This window comes from Xenopus laevis, chromosome 8L, assembly GCF_017654675.1.
Source record: "Xenopus laevis strain J_2021 chromosome 8L, Xenopus_laevis_v10.1, whole genome shotgun sequence".
Taxonomy (NCBI): Eukaryota; Metazoa; Chordata; class Amphibia; order Anura; family Pipidae; genus Xenopus; species Xenopus laevis.
In genome coordinates, this window is record NC_054385.1 from 50,550,984 (window position 1) to 50,564,496 (window position 13,513).

At 36.5% G+C, this 13,513-nt stretch overlaps 1 protein-coding gene across 2 annotated transcripts in view; it reads right to left on the reverse strand.

Moving 5' to 3' along the window:
- Positions 1–13,513, reverse strand: part of LOC108698432 (mitogen-activated protein kinase kinase kinase kinase 4) — a 109,174-nt gene that overhangs the window by 42,753 nt on the left and 52,908 nt on the right. For both annotated transcript variants that reach the window (XM_018229917.2, XM_018229916.2), the window contains exons 7-14: positions 12,621–12,751; positions 10,153–10,207; positions 8,717–8,795; positions 7,446–7,621; positions 6,547–6,619; positions 4,689–4,896; positions 2,138–2,305; positions 93–161 (exon numbers count right to left, since the gene is read on the reverse strand). In XM_018229917.2, the coding sequence (XP_018085406.1) occupies positions 93–161; positions 2,138–2,305; positions 4,689–4,896; positions 6,547–6,619; positions 7,446–7,621; positions 8,717–8,795; positions 10,153–10,207; positions 12,621–12,751 (959 nt within the window). The remainder of the gene's footprint in view (positions 1–92; positions 162–2,137; positions 2,306–4,688; positions 4,897–6,546; positions 6,620–7,445; positions 7,622–8,716; positions 8,796–10,152; positions 10,208–12,620; positions 12,752–13,513) is intronic.

The window sequence follows — 13,513 nt, forward strand, 5'->3', positions numbered from 1 at the left end:
TTTCTTGGAACGTTTGCAATCCAATGCATTGTTTGGGCAATTCACCCTGTTTGACAAGGAAGCTCCCTTATGTTTACATGTTTCCCCCTTACCCCTCCATGCTGTGGCACTTCTGTTTTCTTCTTTTCTCCATAATCAACTTTATGCTTTAGATTTTCTTGCTGGAAAGATGAAAAAAAATGTATAATGTAATTAGACCTATGGCACTTTACTAATACATTAAGTAGAACTGAACCACAGTTCTGAACCACCTTCTTTATAATAAAGGGAGCTCAATGGTCTGAATCGATTCATGTTCTTGATATGATAAATCAAAGGAGAAATGGTGAGCAAGGCAGTGTACCGATCTGTCTGCTGTGCTCTGTGATGAAGCTTGTCTGAATTTGTTCATTATTTTCAAAGTCTTTTCATCCCTTGGAATTTTAAGTTTACATATATAGACTGGGACTGATTGGGTGTAAATTTGTTGGGGATTTTCTAAAAATAGTGACCATGCATCTACACACACTCACACCTACTTCTCTACAGTATGGTCTTCATGTTCATGGAATATTTTTGCTATGTTAATATTTTATAATGCAGTTTTTCCTAGGCCCTCTACAAAGAAAAGCACAGGAAAAAGTCAGAAGTACAGAAACAGGCAAATTAATTGGTGATATTTTAGCATTTTTTTGAAACACGTTTGCTATGCTATTTGATTCCTGGTTCAGTATCTTGCCAGAGGCAATTTTTGATGTCACAATCCCTTGGATTATATTGATATGGCTGCTGTGTGGAAAAAAAATCAACAGGTTGAAGTGATCCATCCCCCTTTGCTTTGCTTCAGAGGAAAGCAAATTATGAAGCTTCTGAAGATATTTACAGAAGAGGAACTAGTGTCCCTTTCAAATCAAATACAGCAATTATGTTTCCTCCTGGATTAAAATCATTACATTGCATTTCAGTGCACACACTGTTAGAGCCAATTACCCTTATGCATGGATAACCATATTTCATGAAAATGTCTGTTGGGTTTCTTTACTAGTGATATAAATAGGAGTACTGAAAAACATTTCTGCTCTTTAAATCTCAACTCATCAGAAAACAGGGTCACTTATATCAGTGACTGAGAGCTTGTCATACAAACAAAATGACTGTATGTAAGATGGTAAAATGTGCAACACATTGCAACTACAAAAGATGGATTATAAAAATTGTGAAGAATTTTCATAAATTGCAGCTGACCATTTTACAAGCTCTTAAGATGGCCATAGACGCAACGATCTGATCGTACGAATCGTGGATTCATATGATTTTCGGAACGTGTGTGGAGAGTCCCGACATTTTTTGTCCGGTGGAGATCGTTCGTTTGGTTGATCGGACAGGTTAGAAAATTTCTGTCGGCTGCAGGTAATATCTCTGCGTGTTTTGCCGATCGTACGATTTTCAGTGGAAGTCGATCACTAGCTTTTTCAGACATAACTATCGGACGATTGCTGTCTGAGGTAGAACATTGGCTGATCTGTTCTTTAACTACTTTATTTGATCTGAATGGTTAGTGGCGGGTCGGGAGATGGGGAAAGTCCGATCGTACGATAATTCGTATGATCGGATCTTTGCGTCTATGGCCAGCTTAAGACCCATGACTACTTCCTTGCAGTACCGCCCATATCCTGAATGGCAGGGGCTCAGGATTAGACAAGGGGGCATATTTATTAGGTGGTGTACACAATGACAGAAAAAACTGCATAAAAATGGTGAATTGTTTTTATTCACTTTATCTTTGAGCAACTTCCTCCAGAGCTTACTTATAAAGGTCTGAAGCAGTGTAAAATAATGGAGGAAAATCTGGTGTAAAATAAAACACAGCTTGAAAAATTCATTGTGTATTTTACGCTACTTTTTACGCAGTTCTTCGTGAATTGCATTTTACACAGTATATTCTATCAGCCCCAAGGTGTAGAATCACTTTATATTTGATGCTGTTGGTATTAAACATTTAAACAAGATATCAGGACACTGTTTATTTTGTCTATACAGTTGTAGCTACCTGACACCCCCCCCCTCCCCCCAAGAGTTCTTCCCCTAGACATCTATGGTCAAATTCCCACTTTCTGGATTTTTCTATAGATGCAGCTCAGCCAAATATAACTCATACCTGTTTCCTGTCATTTTTATCAAGTGCATCTGTGAAAAGGCACCTCTCCTGTTCCACACGCTTCCTGTCTTCTCTTCTCTTTCCATCACTTTTTACATCTTCCTTCATCTCTGGCCATCTTGGCTGATATTCCTGGCACTTTTGTGGATCTCTTTCTCTCCTTTGGAACTGCAAACACAACAGGACACAGATATTAATAACAAATAGTCCAAACCAATGCCAAAGTGACAGTGATATATGTTCTTTGTATGAAATCAGTATATCATAAACGGGTGATGATTTTCTTTACAATCAGAATAAATGGCATGAGCCTCTGGGCACAGCCTTGTTTTATGTAATTAGGTACTGATCTAGTTAATCAATAATGTGTATCAAGCAGCGGAACGATAGTAACCATGTTTAGCTATTCCATACAGGTACTGCACCTTAGCTGTGGTTCTGTGAATACATGAATTATTACGACAAAAAGGAAAATTCTATTTGTTTTAGAAAACGTATTGTATTAAATGTCAGTACTGAATATAAAACTATCTGAACCATTTTATAGTAATAAAAATAGGACACTTTCCGACGTGTGTGTGTATAGGACAATATAATGTACTCTAATGAGCTTATGCAAAATAAGGTGCAAAGTTTGCTACATGTTCTACAGTCACAGCAAGGGAGCATTTACTGGTCACCTGTAAGCATCTCATTGGCTACTGTGCCTAGGAAAATGTTGTTACATATGGGGGAGGCCTAGTAAGGATAGAAATCCTAATTTCAAGAACTTTTAAAGGGGAAATTACATTATAATTTACCCCCTCCCTTAAACAACTAAACTGTAAAGGATATATAATAAATCTTTTTCCGCCAACTGGCTTCATTATTATTTTCCTTAGGCCTCATGCATTTGAATAATCCACATAGTGTAGGGCACAGAAAGGAAGAAATTGGAATACTTTCTTTTCAAGATGCATTTACCTCTTTTACTATTTAAAACAAAAATATACTTTATTTATAAAAAAAAATATTAAATGGGGTTCATAGCAACATAATACCATTTAGCAATAATCTGCCTACTGCACCCAGAATAATAAAAGCAAATATCTGGGATATGAGTGGACTATGATGGTGGTACCCTTTTGTTTAAACACAGAATATATAGTTACATTTCTAGTTAGCTCTGTGCCATAGCATCTGAATTATCAGATCTATTGTGCATAGGTTTCAAGATATTCAGCTTGAAAAAGGAACTAGCATGTTCTGAAAGGTTGCTATGATTATCTTAGTTAGCTAATAAAGGTATCACCTTTATGCAATATTTTGGTTACTTTTAGCCTCTGTGACTGGCTAACATGGTTCAACAACTTTACAAGAAAATATTATAATATATTTATGACCAGCAGATGGTGCTGTCACAATCCCATTGTATAATTGCAAATAATGCACTTAAGAGAGATCTTCTGTGAAAGTAAAGTTTATGGCTCATAGTTAAATACCTGTTTAATTGACAGGATATGCCATACCTTCTCTTAATTACATTTTGAAAAACCTATTTAGAGGTAAGGCAGTTTTTCAATCAGTACCGAGTTGGCAGTTGGCTAAATCTGATAAATTGTATATGACAAGTAAGGTCAGTTGTTCTTCCTATTGTAATATAGGATTTAGCACTTTCTACTGATTGGAGAAAGACCGTTTTTGCCCCCCCACCATGTGTAGTGCTGTACTCCATGTTTCCATGCCTGCCCTTGGGCTGCCCCATTAGCGCATGTCATCAGGATATCCTCACAGGAGCACCAACAGATCTATCAGCAACAAATCTAAATCTTTCAGAATGGCTCATCCTTTTACTGATCCACCCTGGGCTCCGTCACGCACATTTCCTGAAAACAAGCACAGTCACCTGGGGCAACCTCAGGACAGATCTGGAAAATACTGCAGGTCTGATTGTTTCTAAGTAGTGTTTTCATATTCATTGCAGTTTGGTGGATTACAGTCAACTGCACTTGAATGCATGGATTAGTACAATGGCACTTGCTTCCATTGTTTTTATTGAATAAGGGATGCCAATTATGCTTAATGGTTGACCTGTGCTGATCATACAGTCAGGAGCAATATTTTACTTCAATAGGAGTGGCTACAGATGCAACTACTGCATCTAATGCTGAATTGCATGAGACTGAAAGCAAACTCCATGAGAACCAGCATAGATAACTGGATACATGTTTGACACACTGGTTATATTTTTCTGATAAATGCAGGTTGCTGGGCAGCACTGAATGCATTTAAAATGTAGCTGGATTTTGTGGATGTGTCCCTTATTTTTCGCATATTCTGGTAACTATATGCTAAAAGCAACCAGTATTTTTTTTATTTCTACTAGACCTTTGGCACAAAGGACCATTTAGAATGGGAAGGCTATTTCCTCGCTGCCTGGGGTCAGCAAGTTTTTGGCAGTGGTGTAGTGCTATTTGCCAAGGCAAGCTTTGTTGTAGCTGTCCCAATGTCCAGTAGCCAGCAATTCAGCTGTGTGTGCATTCAGTACAAAGGGAACTTCATTTGTTCTTACATCCTCCAGCTTTTTCCTTTGCTCCTTCTGCTGCTCGATGCGCTTTTGGCGTTCGGCCTGGAGCTGCATTTTGTATTTCTCCTGGTCCTTCAGTTGCTGCTGCTGTAATTGCTGCGGTCTCTGAGGATCTGATCTGTTCTTGTTTTCCTGCTGCAGTCGCAAGAACTCACGACGCAGAGTCGATTCTCCAGGAAGATTAACAATGGAGCTTTGAAAAGAAAATAGAAAAGTTTCATGGTTTTTTTTCCCTTTGCCCTCTTGTAAAGATTTAACCTCCCAGTGGGTGAGGGACTGTGCAAGCCTTGCAAAACACAAAAGTTGTAGTAGAACAAGGAGAACTAGACAGTAACTGGAGCCAATTAAACCCAAGGCACAGCTGCAGAGGGAAAATGACATTTCAGCTGTATGACACAAACAGGCTGTAAGTGGTGGAACTTCTGAGAGTACAGGACTCATCAGTGAACTACTGATATGATTTAGATGCACTGGTGCATTATCTGGATCAGATTTACATAGGGAAATTCATTCTCCCCTCACTAGGCAATTACACAGACCAAAACACTTTCTATTCTATCAAGGCTTTGTCTCAACAGAGATCTGTCATGCAAGAAGGGCATGCTACATCCTACATTTAAAGATACTGTAGGCCAACAGCTGCTTTGCTATATATTACTTTATTATATTTAGCACTGGAAAAATGTTACTTAGACAACATAGGTGGTTATGTAATAAAAGGCACTAAGATTGCCCAGGTGCAGTAACCCAAAGCAACCAATCAGCAGGTAAAATTTACCAGTGACCTGTTTAAATGTAAGCATCTGCTATTTTGTTGATTGCCTGAAGTGAAGAGTAGTCACAGCTTCTCCTTTGTACTGTACCCTTCACTTACGATGCAATATCAGGTGAACTTTTCAGTTAGGATAGATTTTGCAAGGAAGTATTTTGCAACCAATTCCTGAGATGACAGAATTGCCAAAACAATTAGGCACTAAGTTAAAAATTGGCCAAGCTGTCCAACCAAATCTGGGCATGTATGACACATATGACCAGCCTGGAAACCTTTAGCTTATGTGGAACTAAATTCACAGTACCTCTCACATGCATGAAGGCTACTTTAATTCACTTCGGAAAGCCTTGCCAAATAATCTTCATTTCAATTGACTCATCTCCCTACGCCTCTTTTTATACACGTTCTTTTTTTTTTTTTTAACATTTGTTTAAAATTCACTTTAACAATTTAAGTCTTTTTCAAATGTTGCCAAAAAAAAACCCTATCAAACATTAATTGTAGTAGCTCATTAGATTCAGAAAAGTGTTTCGTTTTTCTCACATGCCAAAATCTTGCCTCTAAATCAGCAGATTCTCTTGTGGCCTAGTCTATCTGCCAATCTCTTTAACGTCTCGAGGCAGCTGAAGATGGCTTTTGCCAAGAATCAGATGTATTTAACATATGATAGAAGCTAATGTGTCTGGAAAAGTCATTCCTGACATACAGATATGCAGAAGTGCTCTCTTCCTTGCTTAACCACCAAAATAAAAGTCAGATAGAAAATCTTATTCTGTAAGTCAATTTAACATCTCCTACATCTCTGACAGACAACTTCATTTCCTCTGGTGTGAGCTTGTTGAAAATGTTTCCATTGTTTATAAGATCTAGACCAATGTTTTAAAGTTTTCAGTTACAAGTAACTTTCTAATCTTCTTTGACTTTGACAGCCAATACATGTTTTTTACATTAGTTTTGCCATTTATCTGTCTTGCTAAAATTGATATACTCGGCATGCTGCAAAACTGTTTACCTTATATTATCTTTTTAGAGAATTTAGTATTGTCTTTTTATGTTTCGTAAAATAAATACCTTGGTTCTCCTTCATCTTCATTGAGTTCATCATCTTCTTCCTCACTCCCACTGTATTCATAGCCGTTTTCATCTGAAATAAAACCACTTCATATTATACAAAAGGGGCCTAGGTCTTTAAAGAGGATTACCACAAAAACCACAATTTTACACACTGAAAGAAAATGCGACTTTCCAGTATAAATTGATGTAATAATTTTTTAAATATAAAGAATTTTCTGGCTATTTATATTCACTGCACTGCTGAAACAATGTAGCGAACAAAGTCTTGTTATGAGACCTGGCGAAGAACTGACTTTCCAAATCTGTCTCACTTTTTTTCTTGATCCTATTAAGAAATACCTGAGATGAAGCAAAGCTATCCTTTTTCCTTTTAGAAGGCAAGTAAGTAAATCAGCATTGATTTTGGGTTAATGTTAAATTTAATATTGCATTTTTTTCCTGAATAAAGTACTAACACCGTTTAAGTTGTAAAGCCTCCATTGATAATTAGGATCTCTGTTAGCCAATTAGCAAAGATGTACCCATCATTGATTGATGGTAATTCTGTAACACCATGTTTTACAGTAACATAATAGTGTTCATTAGGCACACACTGTACTTGTTATGTTATGAAGCAATACCATTTATTTAAAGGCTTCTGTACAATGTTTCAGGGGGAACAACCTCCTATCTCAGGTACACTGCTGTGTTTGTCACAGAACATTGTACAGTAACCTGAAAATAAATGTTATAGTTTGTATAAGTGTCATACCACGTAGAGGGTGGTGTGTGTGTTCCATAATTTTTTGTATATCGCTTGAGCAAATAGTGTATTTCTTTATAGACGCACAATAGTGAGCCCAGTGGGTATGCCAACCATTGTTTAAACATTTAAGCCATTGTGCTTTTATTTCTACCTTTTTCTCCTTTCTTTTTCCTCGTCCTATCCAGGTGGTCCTTAAGCATTATACGAATGTGCCTTTCATTCTGTATGTCTCGAACGAAAGCATGCTTCAGCAGAGTTTCAGTGGTGGGTCGGTGGGAGTAATTTTTAACGAGGCAGCTATCGACAAAATTAATGCATTTCTTTGACCTGAAGGAAAGGAAATAACATGCATTAGTGCTCTTGCTCTTCTGTCTGGACTTTTTATTTTGACTCCTTTCTCTTGCATTGTTTACAAGAGTGGATAATGTAATGGAGATACCAAAGTCATAAAGCTACTTATCAGCTAGTGAAGGACATGCCCAATTGTTGCCTTCATAGAATACATTACATTTTTGAGCAGGCACTAGTAGGATTGCAGCCACTATCACATTAAATATCCATTTATACCTGTTGGCAGTAGGGATGGGCGAATTTTTTTGCCTTGTTTCGCTGCAAAATTGATGCCCGTAGGCGAATTTTTGACGAAACGGTCAAATTCGCCCATCCCTAGTTGGCAGTGCTTATACTGCAACATGACTCTGCTCCACATTCCTGTATTTCTTCTTGTTTGGAATCATGATTCTTAACTGCTATTCGTGTGACAAATCTAACTGTAATTCAGGCAGCAAACCATTTAAAAATTTGTTAGATCTCTCATTCATACTATCCTTTGTATAGGCAATATGGTAATTTGGGTATATAAATACTTATTTTCAGTGTTTCCATTACTTTACTCACGTTTACTTGCTTACCTATCTATCTATCTATCTATCTATCTATCTATCTATCTATCTATCTATCTATCTAATTTATCATCTATCTATATATCTATCTAATTTATCATCTATCGATCTAGATATATGTGCACATGTGTTTATTTTGCCATTTAATAAATAATGTCATAGCTCTTCAGAAATCCTGGAATTCGGGTTAATCAGAATGATTTGAATAGGCCACATTAACAGAGATGCTTTTATCTAGCTGTATATATGATTATTAATTCATCCTTTCTCTTACAGGCATCAACTATTCATTAAACACATTATGTTGTTTCCCTCAGTATGACCTTATTCTTTGTCCCTTATCTGCAAAATGATTAATATTCAACATACTGTATGCATGTTTTATTGATGAAACTGCTTCACTGATTTGTTTAAGCCTCCAACCTGAGGCCAACCTACAAAACTGCAACTCCCAGAATTCCCAGCGAGCATTCAGCAGCTCTTGCCATATACATTGTATATTCACTGCGATTATGCTTACCATTTCCTGGATTTCAGCTTTGGTGGAGGGTTTCTAGGGATAAGGAACAGGGCTCTCATGGGGTGCATATCACACAGGGCTGAAAAATAGTAATCAAATAAATGGTATAATTTACCCATAACCTGCAACAGTAAAAGAACAGATTCAAATTATATGAATACCTTTCAGTTCAAGAGGCCTGAAGAATTTTTGTGCTGGTGCAGTAAAATCCATCACAGCCTAAACAGTTAGAGCTCTGGCTATCCCAAAAGGACATTTAAGAAATGTCACTGTTTTGCTCAAATGGAAAATGTTTGGATTAAATGTTGTGACATTTAAGAATTATCTCAGAGGACAGTTACAAGGGCAGCTTGGAAGATTGTATAATTTGTAATTTAAATATTAAAACATGCAATACTAAACTATCTGAGACGTGTTTGGCACTCTTCATGCGCAAAAAAAAAAAAATAACAAATTATCAGGCAAAATTACCAGCAAGTACTTACATGGCCTAATTAGTTTTCAAACAAATTCAGTTGTTTGACAATATTAATTACATTTAAAATGTCAGAAAAGGTACAAAAGTAAGAAAAACAAAATGGCATTGGGAGGAAATAATGGATCAGGGCTATTCGGATTATTATGAAATATTTGCCTCAGGGGAGGCAATGCATGATATTTCATTCTACCCATGCTGCCTAAGTGATGGTGACAACTTCCATATATACTAGTAAACTTTTATTAAAGCAAAGTGGCAGTAAACCCAACCAACAAATATTTGTATTCTTATATACATATATGTTGCTGAGCAAGTTCTTAATTGTATATACTGCATTTTATAACAGGTAAGAGTAGCATGGCCTACATTGCAGTATAGTTAGATGATTGGCCTGAAACTCAAACATGGTTACTCGTATGAAAATGTTTTTATTTGTCTTTAACATAGGCATGCATTAAGAGCCCATGATAGACTGCAAAACCCAAGCAGTCTGAAGGCCTCTGGCAGTGATTTGAATGAAAAACTGGCATATGAATTGCAGAGGGCCTGAATAGAAAGATAAGCAATAAAAAGTAACAATAAAGATAACATTTTAGCTTCAATAGTTTTTTTTTTTGCTGCTGGGGTCAGTTCCCCCCATTTGAAAGCTGGAAAGGGGCAGAACGGGCTAAGAAGGTGAACTACCCCTTTAAACAAAAACTTAATTTGATGATACACTTTCATTCACATTTAACAGAACACTCATAGGAATGTGTATACATGAAGTATGAAAAGTCATTGCATTTTGGAAACTTGTATTACATCTCCATTATGTTATATATCATTATAAATAAACACTCTGTGTCTGGAGAGATTAGCGTGTATCAGGCCAAATCATAAAGTTCTTTTAATGTAATAGATTAGCTCTGCTGATGAGATGCAATGAGATGCAATACCAGCGATATTATACAATACTCACGTGGAGATCCCTCTGCCATTTCTATTGCCGTTATTCCCAAAGACCAGAGATCACTCTGAAAAGTAAGTGAACAGGCAGAACTGATACGTTGAAAAACATTTATACCCTGTCTGGAAATTGTGTCTATAGATAAAGTTTGCTTTACTTTATCAAGCTGTTGTGAAACTAATAAATTCCTACAAATCATGGGAAATGAGGCAGTGTAATCAGATAACAGAATGGTTTTTAAAGTACTAAGTTACTCATCACTCCAACAATAATGTGGCTCTGACAGTGACAGGTGTAAACAGTAGTCTAGCCTAAAACTAGAATAGGTTTATAGAATAGGTAATAATTACATACTGCAATTTATAAAGAAGTCACCTGGGGGTTATGTGACCTGTATAGAATGTATTTTACTTTATAATGTATCAGCAATTTCAAAGTGGTTTATAATATCCCTATAAATTATCCATAACATTATCCATAACAATACAGAAATTGCTGTTTTGGAAAATATTATTAAGTATATATTAAACCCATCTGCTTAATGTTTTCTGGCATAATAAATACAATGCTAAAGACCTAGAAGGCATGAACTGCAACATAGAAGTAAACAAATGTACGATGTTAAAATATGATTACTAGAATATCATTAACAGATGTCTATATTCATGTTTTAGAACCACAAAGAAATAACAAGTAAACTGGAAACCATGCGGGTGTAGAAAACATATGCCCTGGGCTCAAGACTCTAGTTTCTTATACAATACAATATATGACCCCTGAGACATACTGATTTATTTGTGCTTTATTTTATCACTGGAACACTTGAGTGAGGGAACTGATGTAATACTAGACAGTCACAAAGCAAAGCTTGGGGCAAATGCTTATCAATTATTTTGGCTTTCAGTTAGAAGTAACTTCAAAGTGTGAATCTAGCGATCTATTTATCAAGTATTTATCCATTTTAGTGGTTTTAGAGGTTTTTGAAACGTACTCACTAAACTCACTTTCTCTAAAACCCCGAATGTCATAAAATTTATTAAAAAACTCGAACTGAAAAAGCACGAACAGGAAAAGTTGCTGAAAACCACAGAAAACCGTATTTTCGCACAAAAGTCAGTGTCAAAAACACCCAAAAACCTCTAAAAACCGCGAATCAATGAAAGATCTTCAAGTTGTAAAAGAGACATCTGCCATTGATTTCTATATGTTTTTTGACAGGTATTTGCTGGAGTATTTTCGTATTCGGTATTGTCGAAGTTTTGTCGCATAATAATAAAAAAAAAAGTTGCAAATTTAATAAATCAGACCTTTAGTTAAACCAGCATTTAACTGCCAGATGCATTTAACACTTAAAGGGTAAAGCTGGCCATAGATTTCCAACATGCAACTAACCATTCAGATTACAATAAAGTAGTAAAGAGAACAAATCACAGAATGCCATTAATTGACAGACAGCAATCATACAAAAGTTACAGTATGTCCGAAAAATAGTAGTGACAATCTCACATTGATATAGTCAGGTAGGCAATACATGCAGAGATCTTATTGGTAGACAATATAACTCTTTTAACCTGTCTGATCGACTGCATAACCGATCGCAACGGTATGAAAAATGTCGGGGCACTCCATACATGGTCCGAAAATCGTATGAATCTTTGTTTTGTACAATGGTATCTTTGCATCCATGGCCTTAACGATCGTATTAAATTTGTTTTATCCACTGTAGGGGTCATAGTCATCTATCAAGAAAATCCTCCCTCAGGAGGAGTATGGCTCCCATGCTGGTCACATCAACTGATACTATGTTACACACACTACACGCATGAACATAATAAGTTATTCAGATGCTTGTGTCCCAACATGGCTGCCCACACGCTAAGCTCCCTCCCAGGATTGTGCCCCAGGAGCCCTCTCTGCTTATTACCTAGGGTCAGTGAAATCCAGCAGAAAGATTTGACCAGTTTAGTGAGCTCCATCAGTGTAAGAAAAAATGCCCTATAAAACCATCATGGTGCTACCCATGCAATTGTAATTCAAAAAAGCTAAACGATCATCATCATTTTCATCATCATTTATTTGTATAGTGCCGACAAGATACGCAGTGCTTTATGTGATTCATAAACACATTAAAAAATTCTTCATATTGTCTAGTAGTCTAACTTAAAATGGTGCCATGATTTTCTACATACTAAAATAAAGAGCTGCTATAGAAATAAACAACAGCTATATTATTGTGCTTTATTTACACATAGGCCTCCTTAGCGCCCAGGGAGTATATAGAAAGTAATTTAACAATACCTCTTCCCCAGAAAAACTCTTAGGAAGTGATTCTGACACAGTCAGCATACTTCCTTTAGGAAAGTCTGGTAAGTCCTGTGTTTATCAAAATAGGAGATGACTAATGACACAAAGCATTTCTTTGTTTTCACATAAGCTGTATGTGCTTCCTTTGTGAAAATATGCTCTGGTTGAATACTCACTCTGTAATCATATGTTGAGTCTGGGTTTTCATCACATGCTATGACCTCGGGTGCCATCCAGTATGGCGTTCCGATGAAAGTGTTTCTTCTGCCTATGGTCCTGTCCAGCTGAGCACTCACACCAAAATCCACTGAAAATAGGCATGAAATAGTGTCAGGCATTCATATCCTATGGCATAAAAGCAACTACACAGTTAATTATCCCTAGTATGCTAGCCAAGTGAGATTTGGATGTCTCTGCAGTGGGAATACAATTGAAAAGGCAAGAGAATTATATAATGGTTCAGCTGAATATCTAAAAGAATTTTTTTTCAGAGGCAAACAAAGGCCTTTTCAACATTAACTTTAATTCTAAATGAGTATTCTTAACTCATTCCTTATAAGTACAAGTGTGGAGTAACAATGGTATGTTTTAAATAAGGCAGAAAGTGTATTTTCCCTGGCTTCCAAGGAGGACCGTAATAATTTGCACCACCAATGAGAGAGACCAGTGTAGTAGCTGTGACCAAATGCATCAACCAGCTCCAAATGCTACCGACTTTTGGCCATGGTAATTGCTGGTATTGATGCAGCTATTTTTGCACACAATATTTAAAGCACTAAAATGCAATAAGAACTTCTATTGGCATTAGTTGTCACTCTATCCATATGGCATGCCCAATGTGTGTGGTCCTTGAAAGGAAATGAGCTAGAGGCTTTTGTTTTGCAAAATCATCCAAAATGGGGAATGAAAAAAATTAAATTTTTGGGTAAAGTTTTTTAAATGTCTGTTTTACTGCTGTTTTACAATTTAAAACTTTGTATGCAGGGTAATCTTTTATAATACTCACTATACTAAAAAAAAGCACATATTACATTTAGGGGCAGATTTATCAAAGGTCACAGTGAAGGTT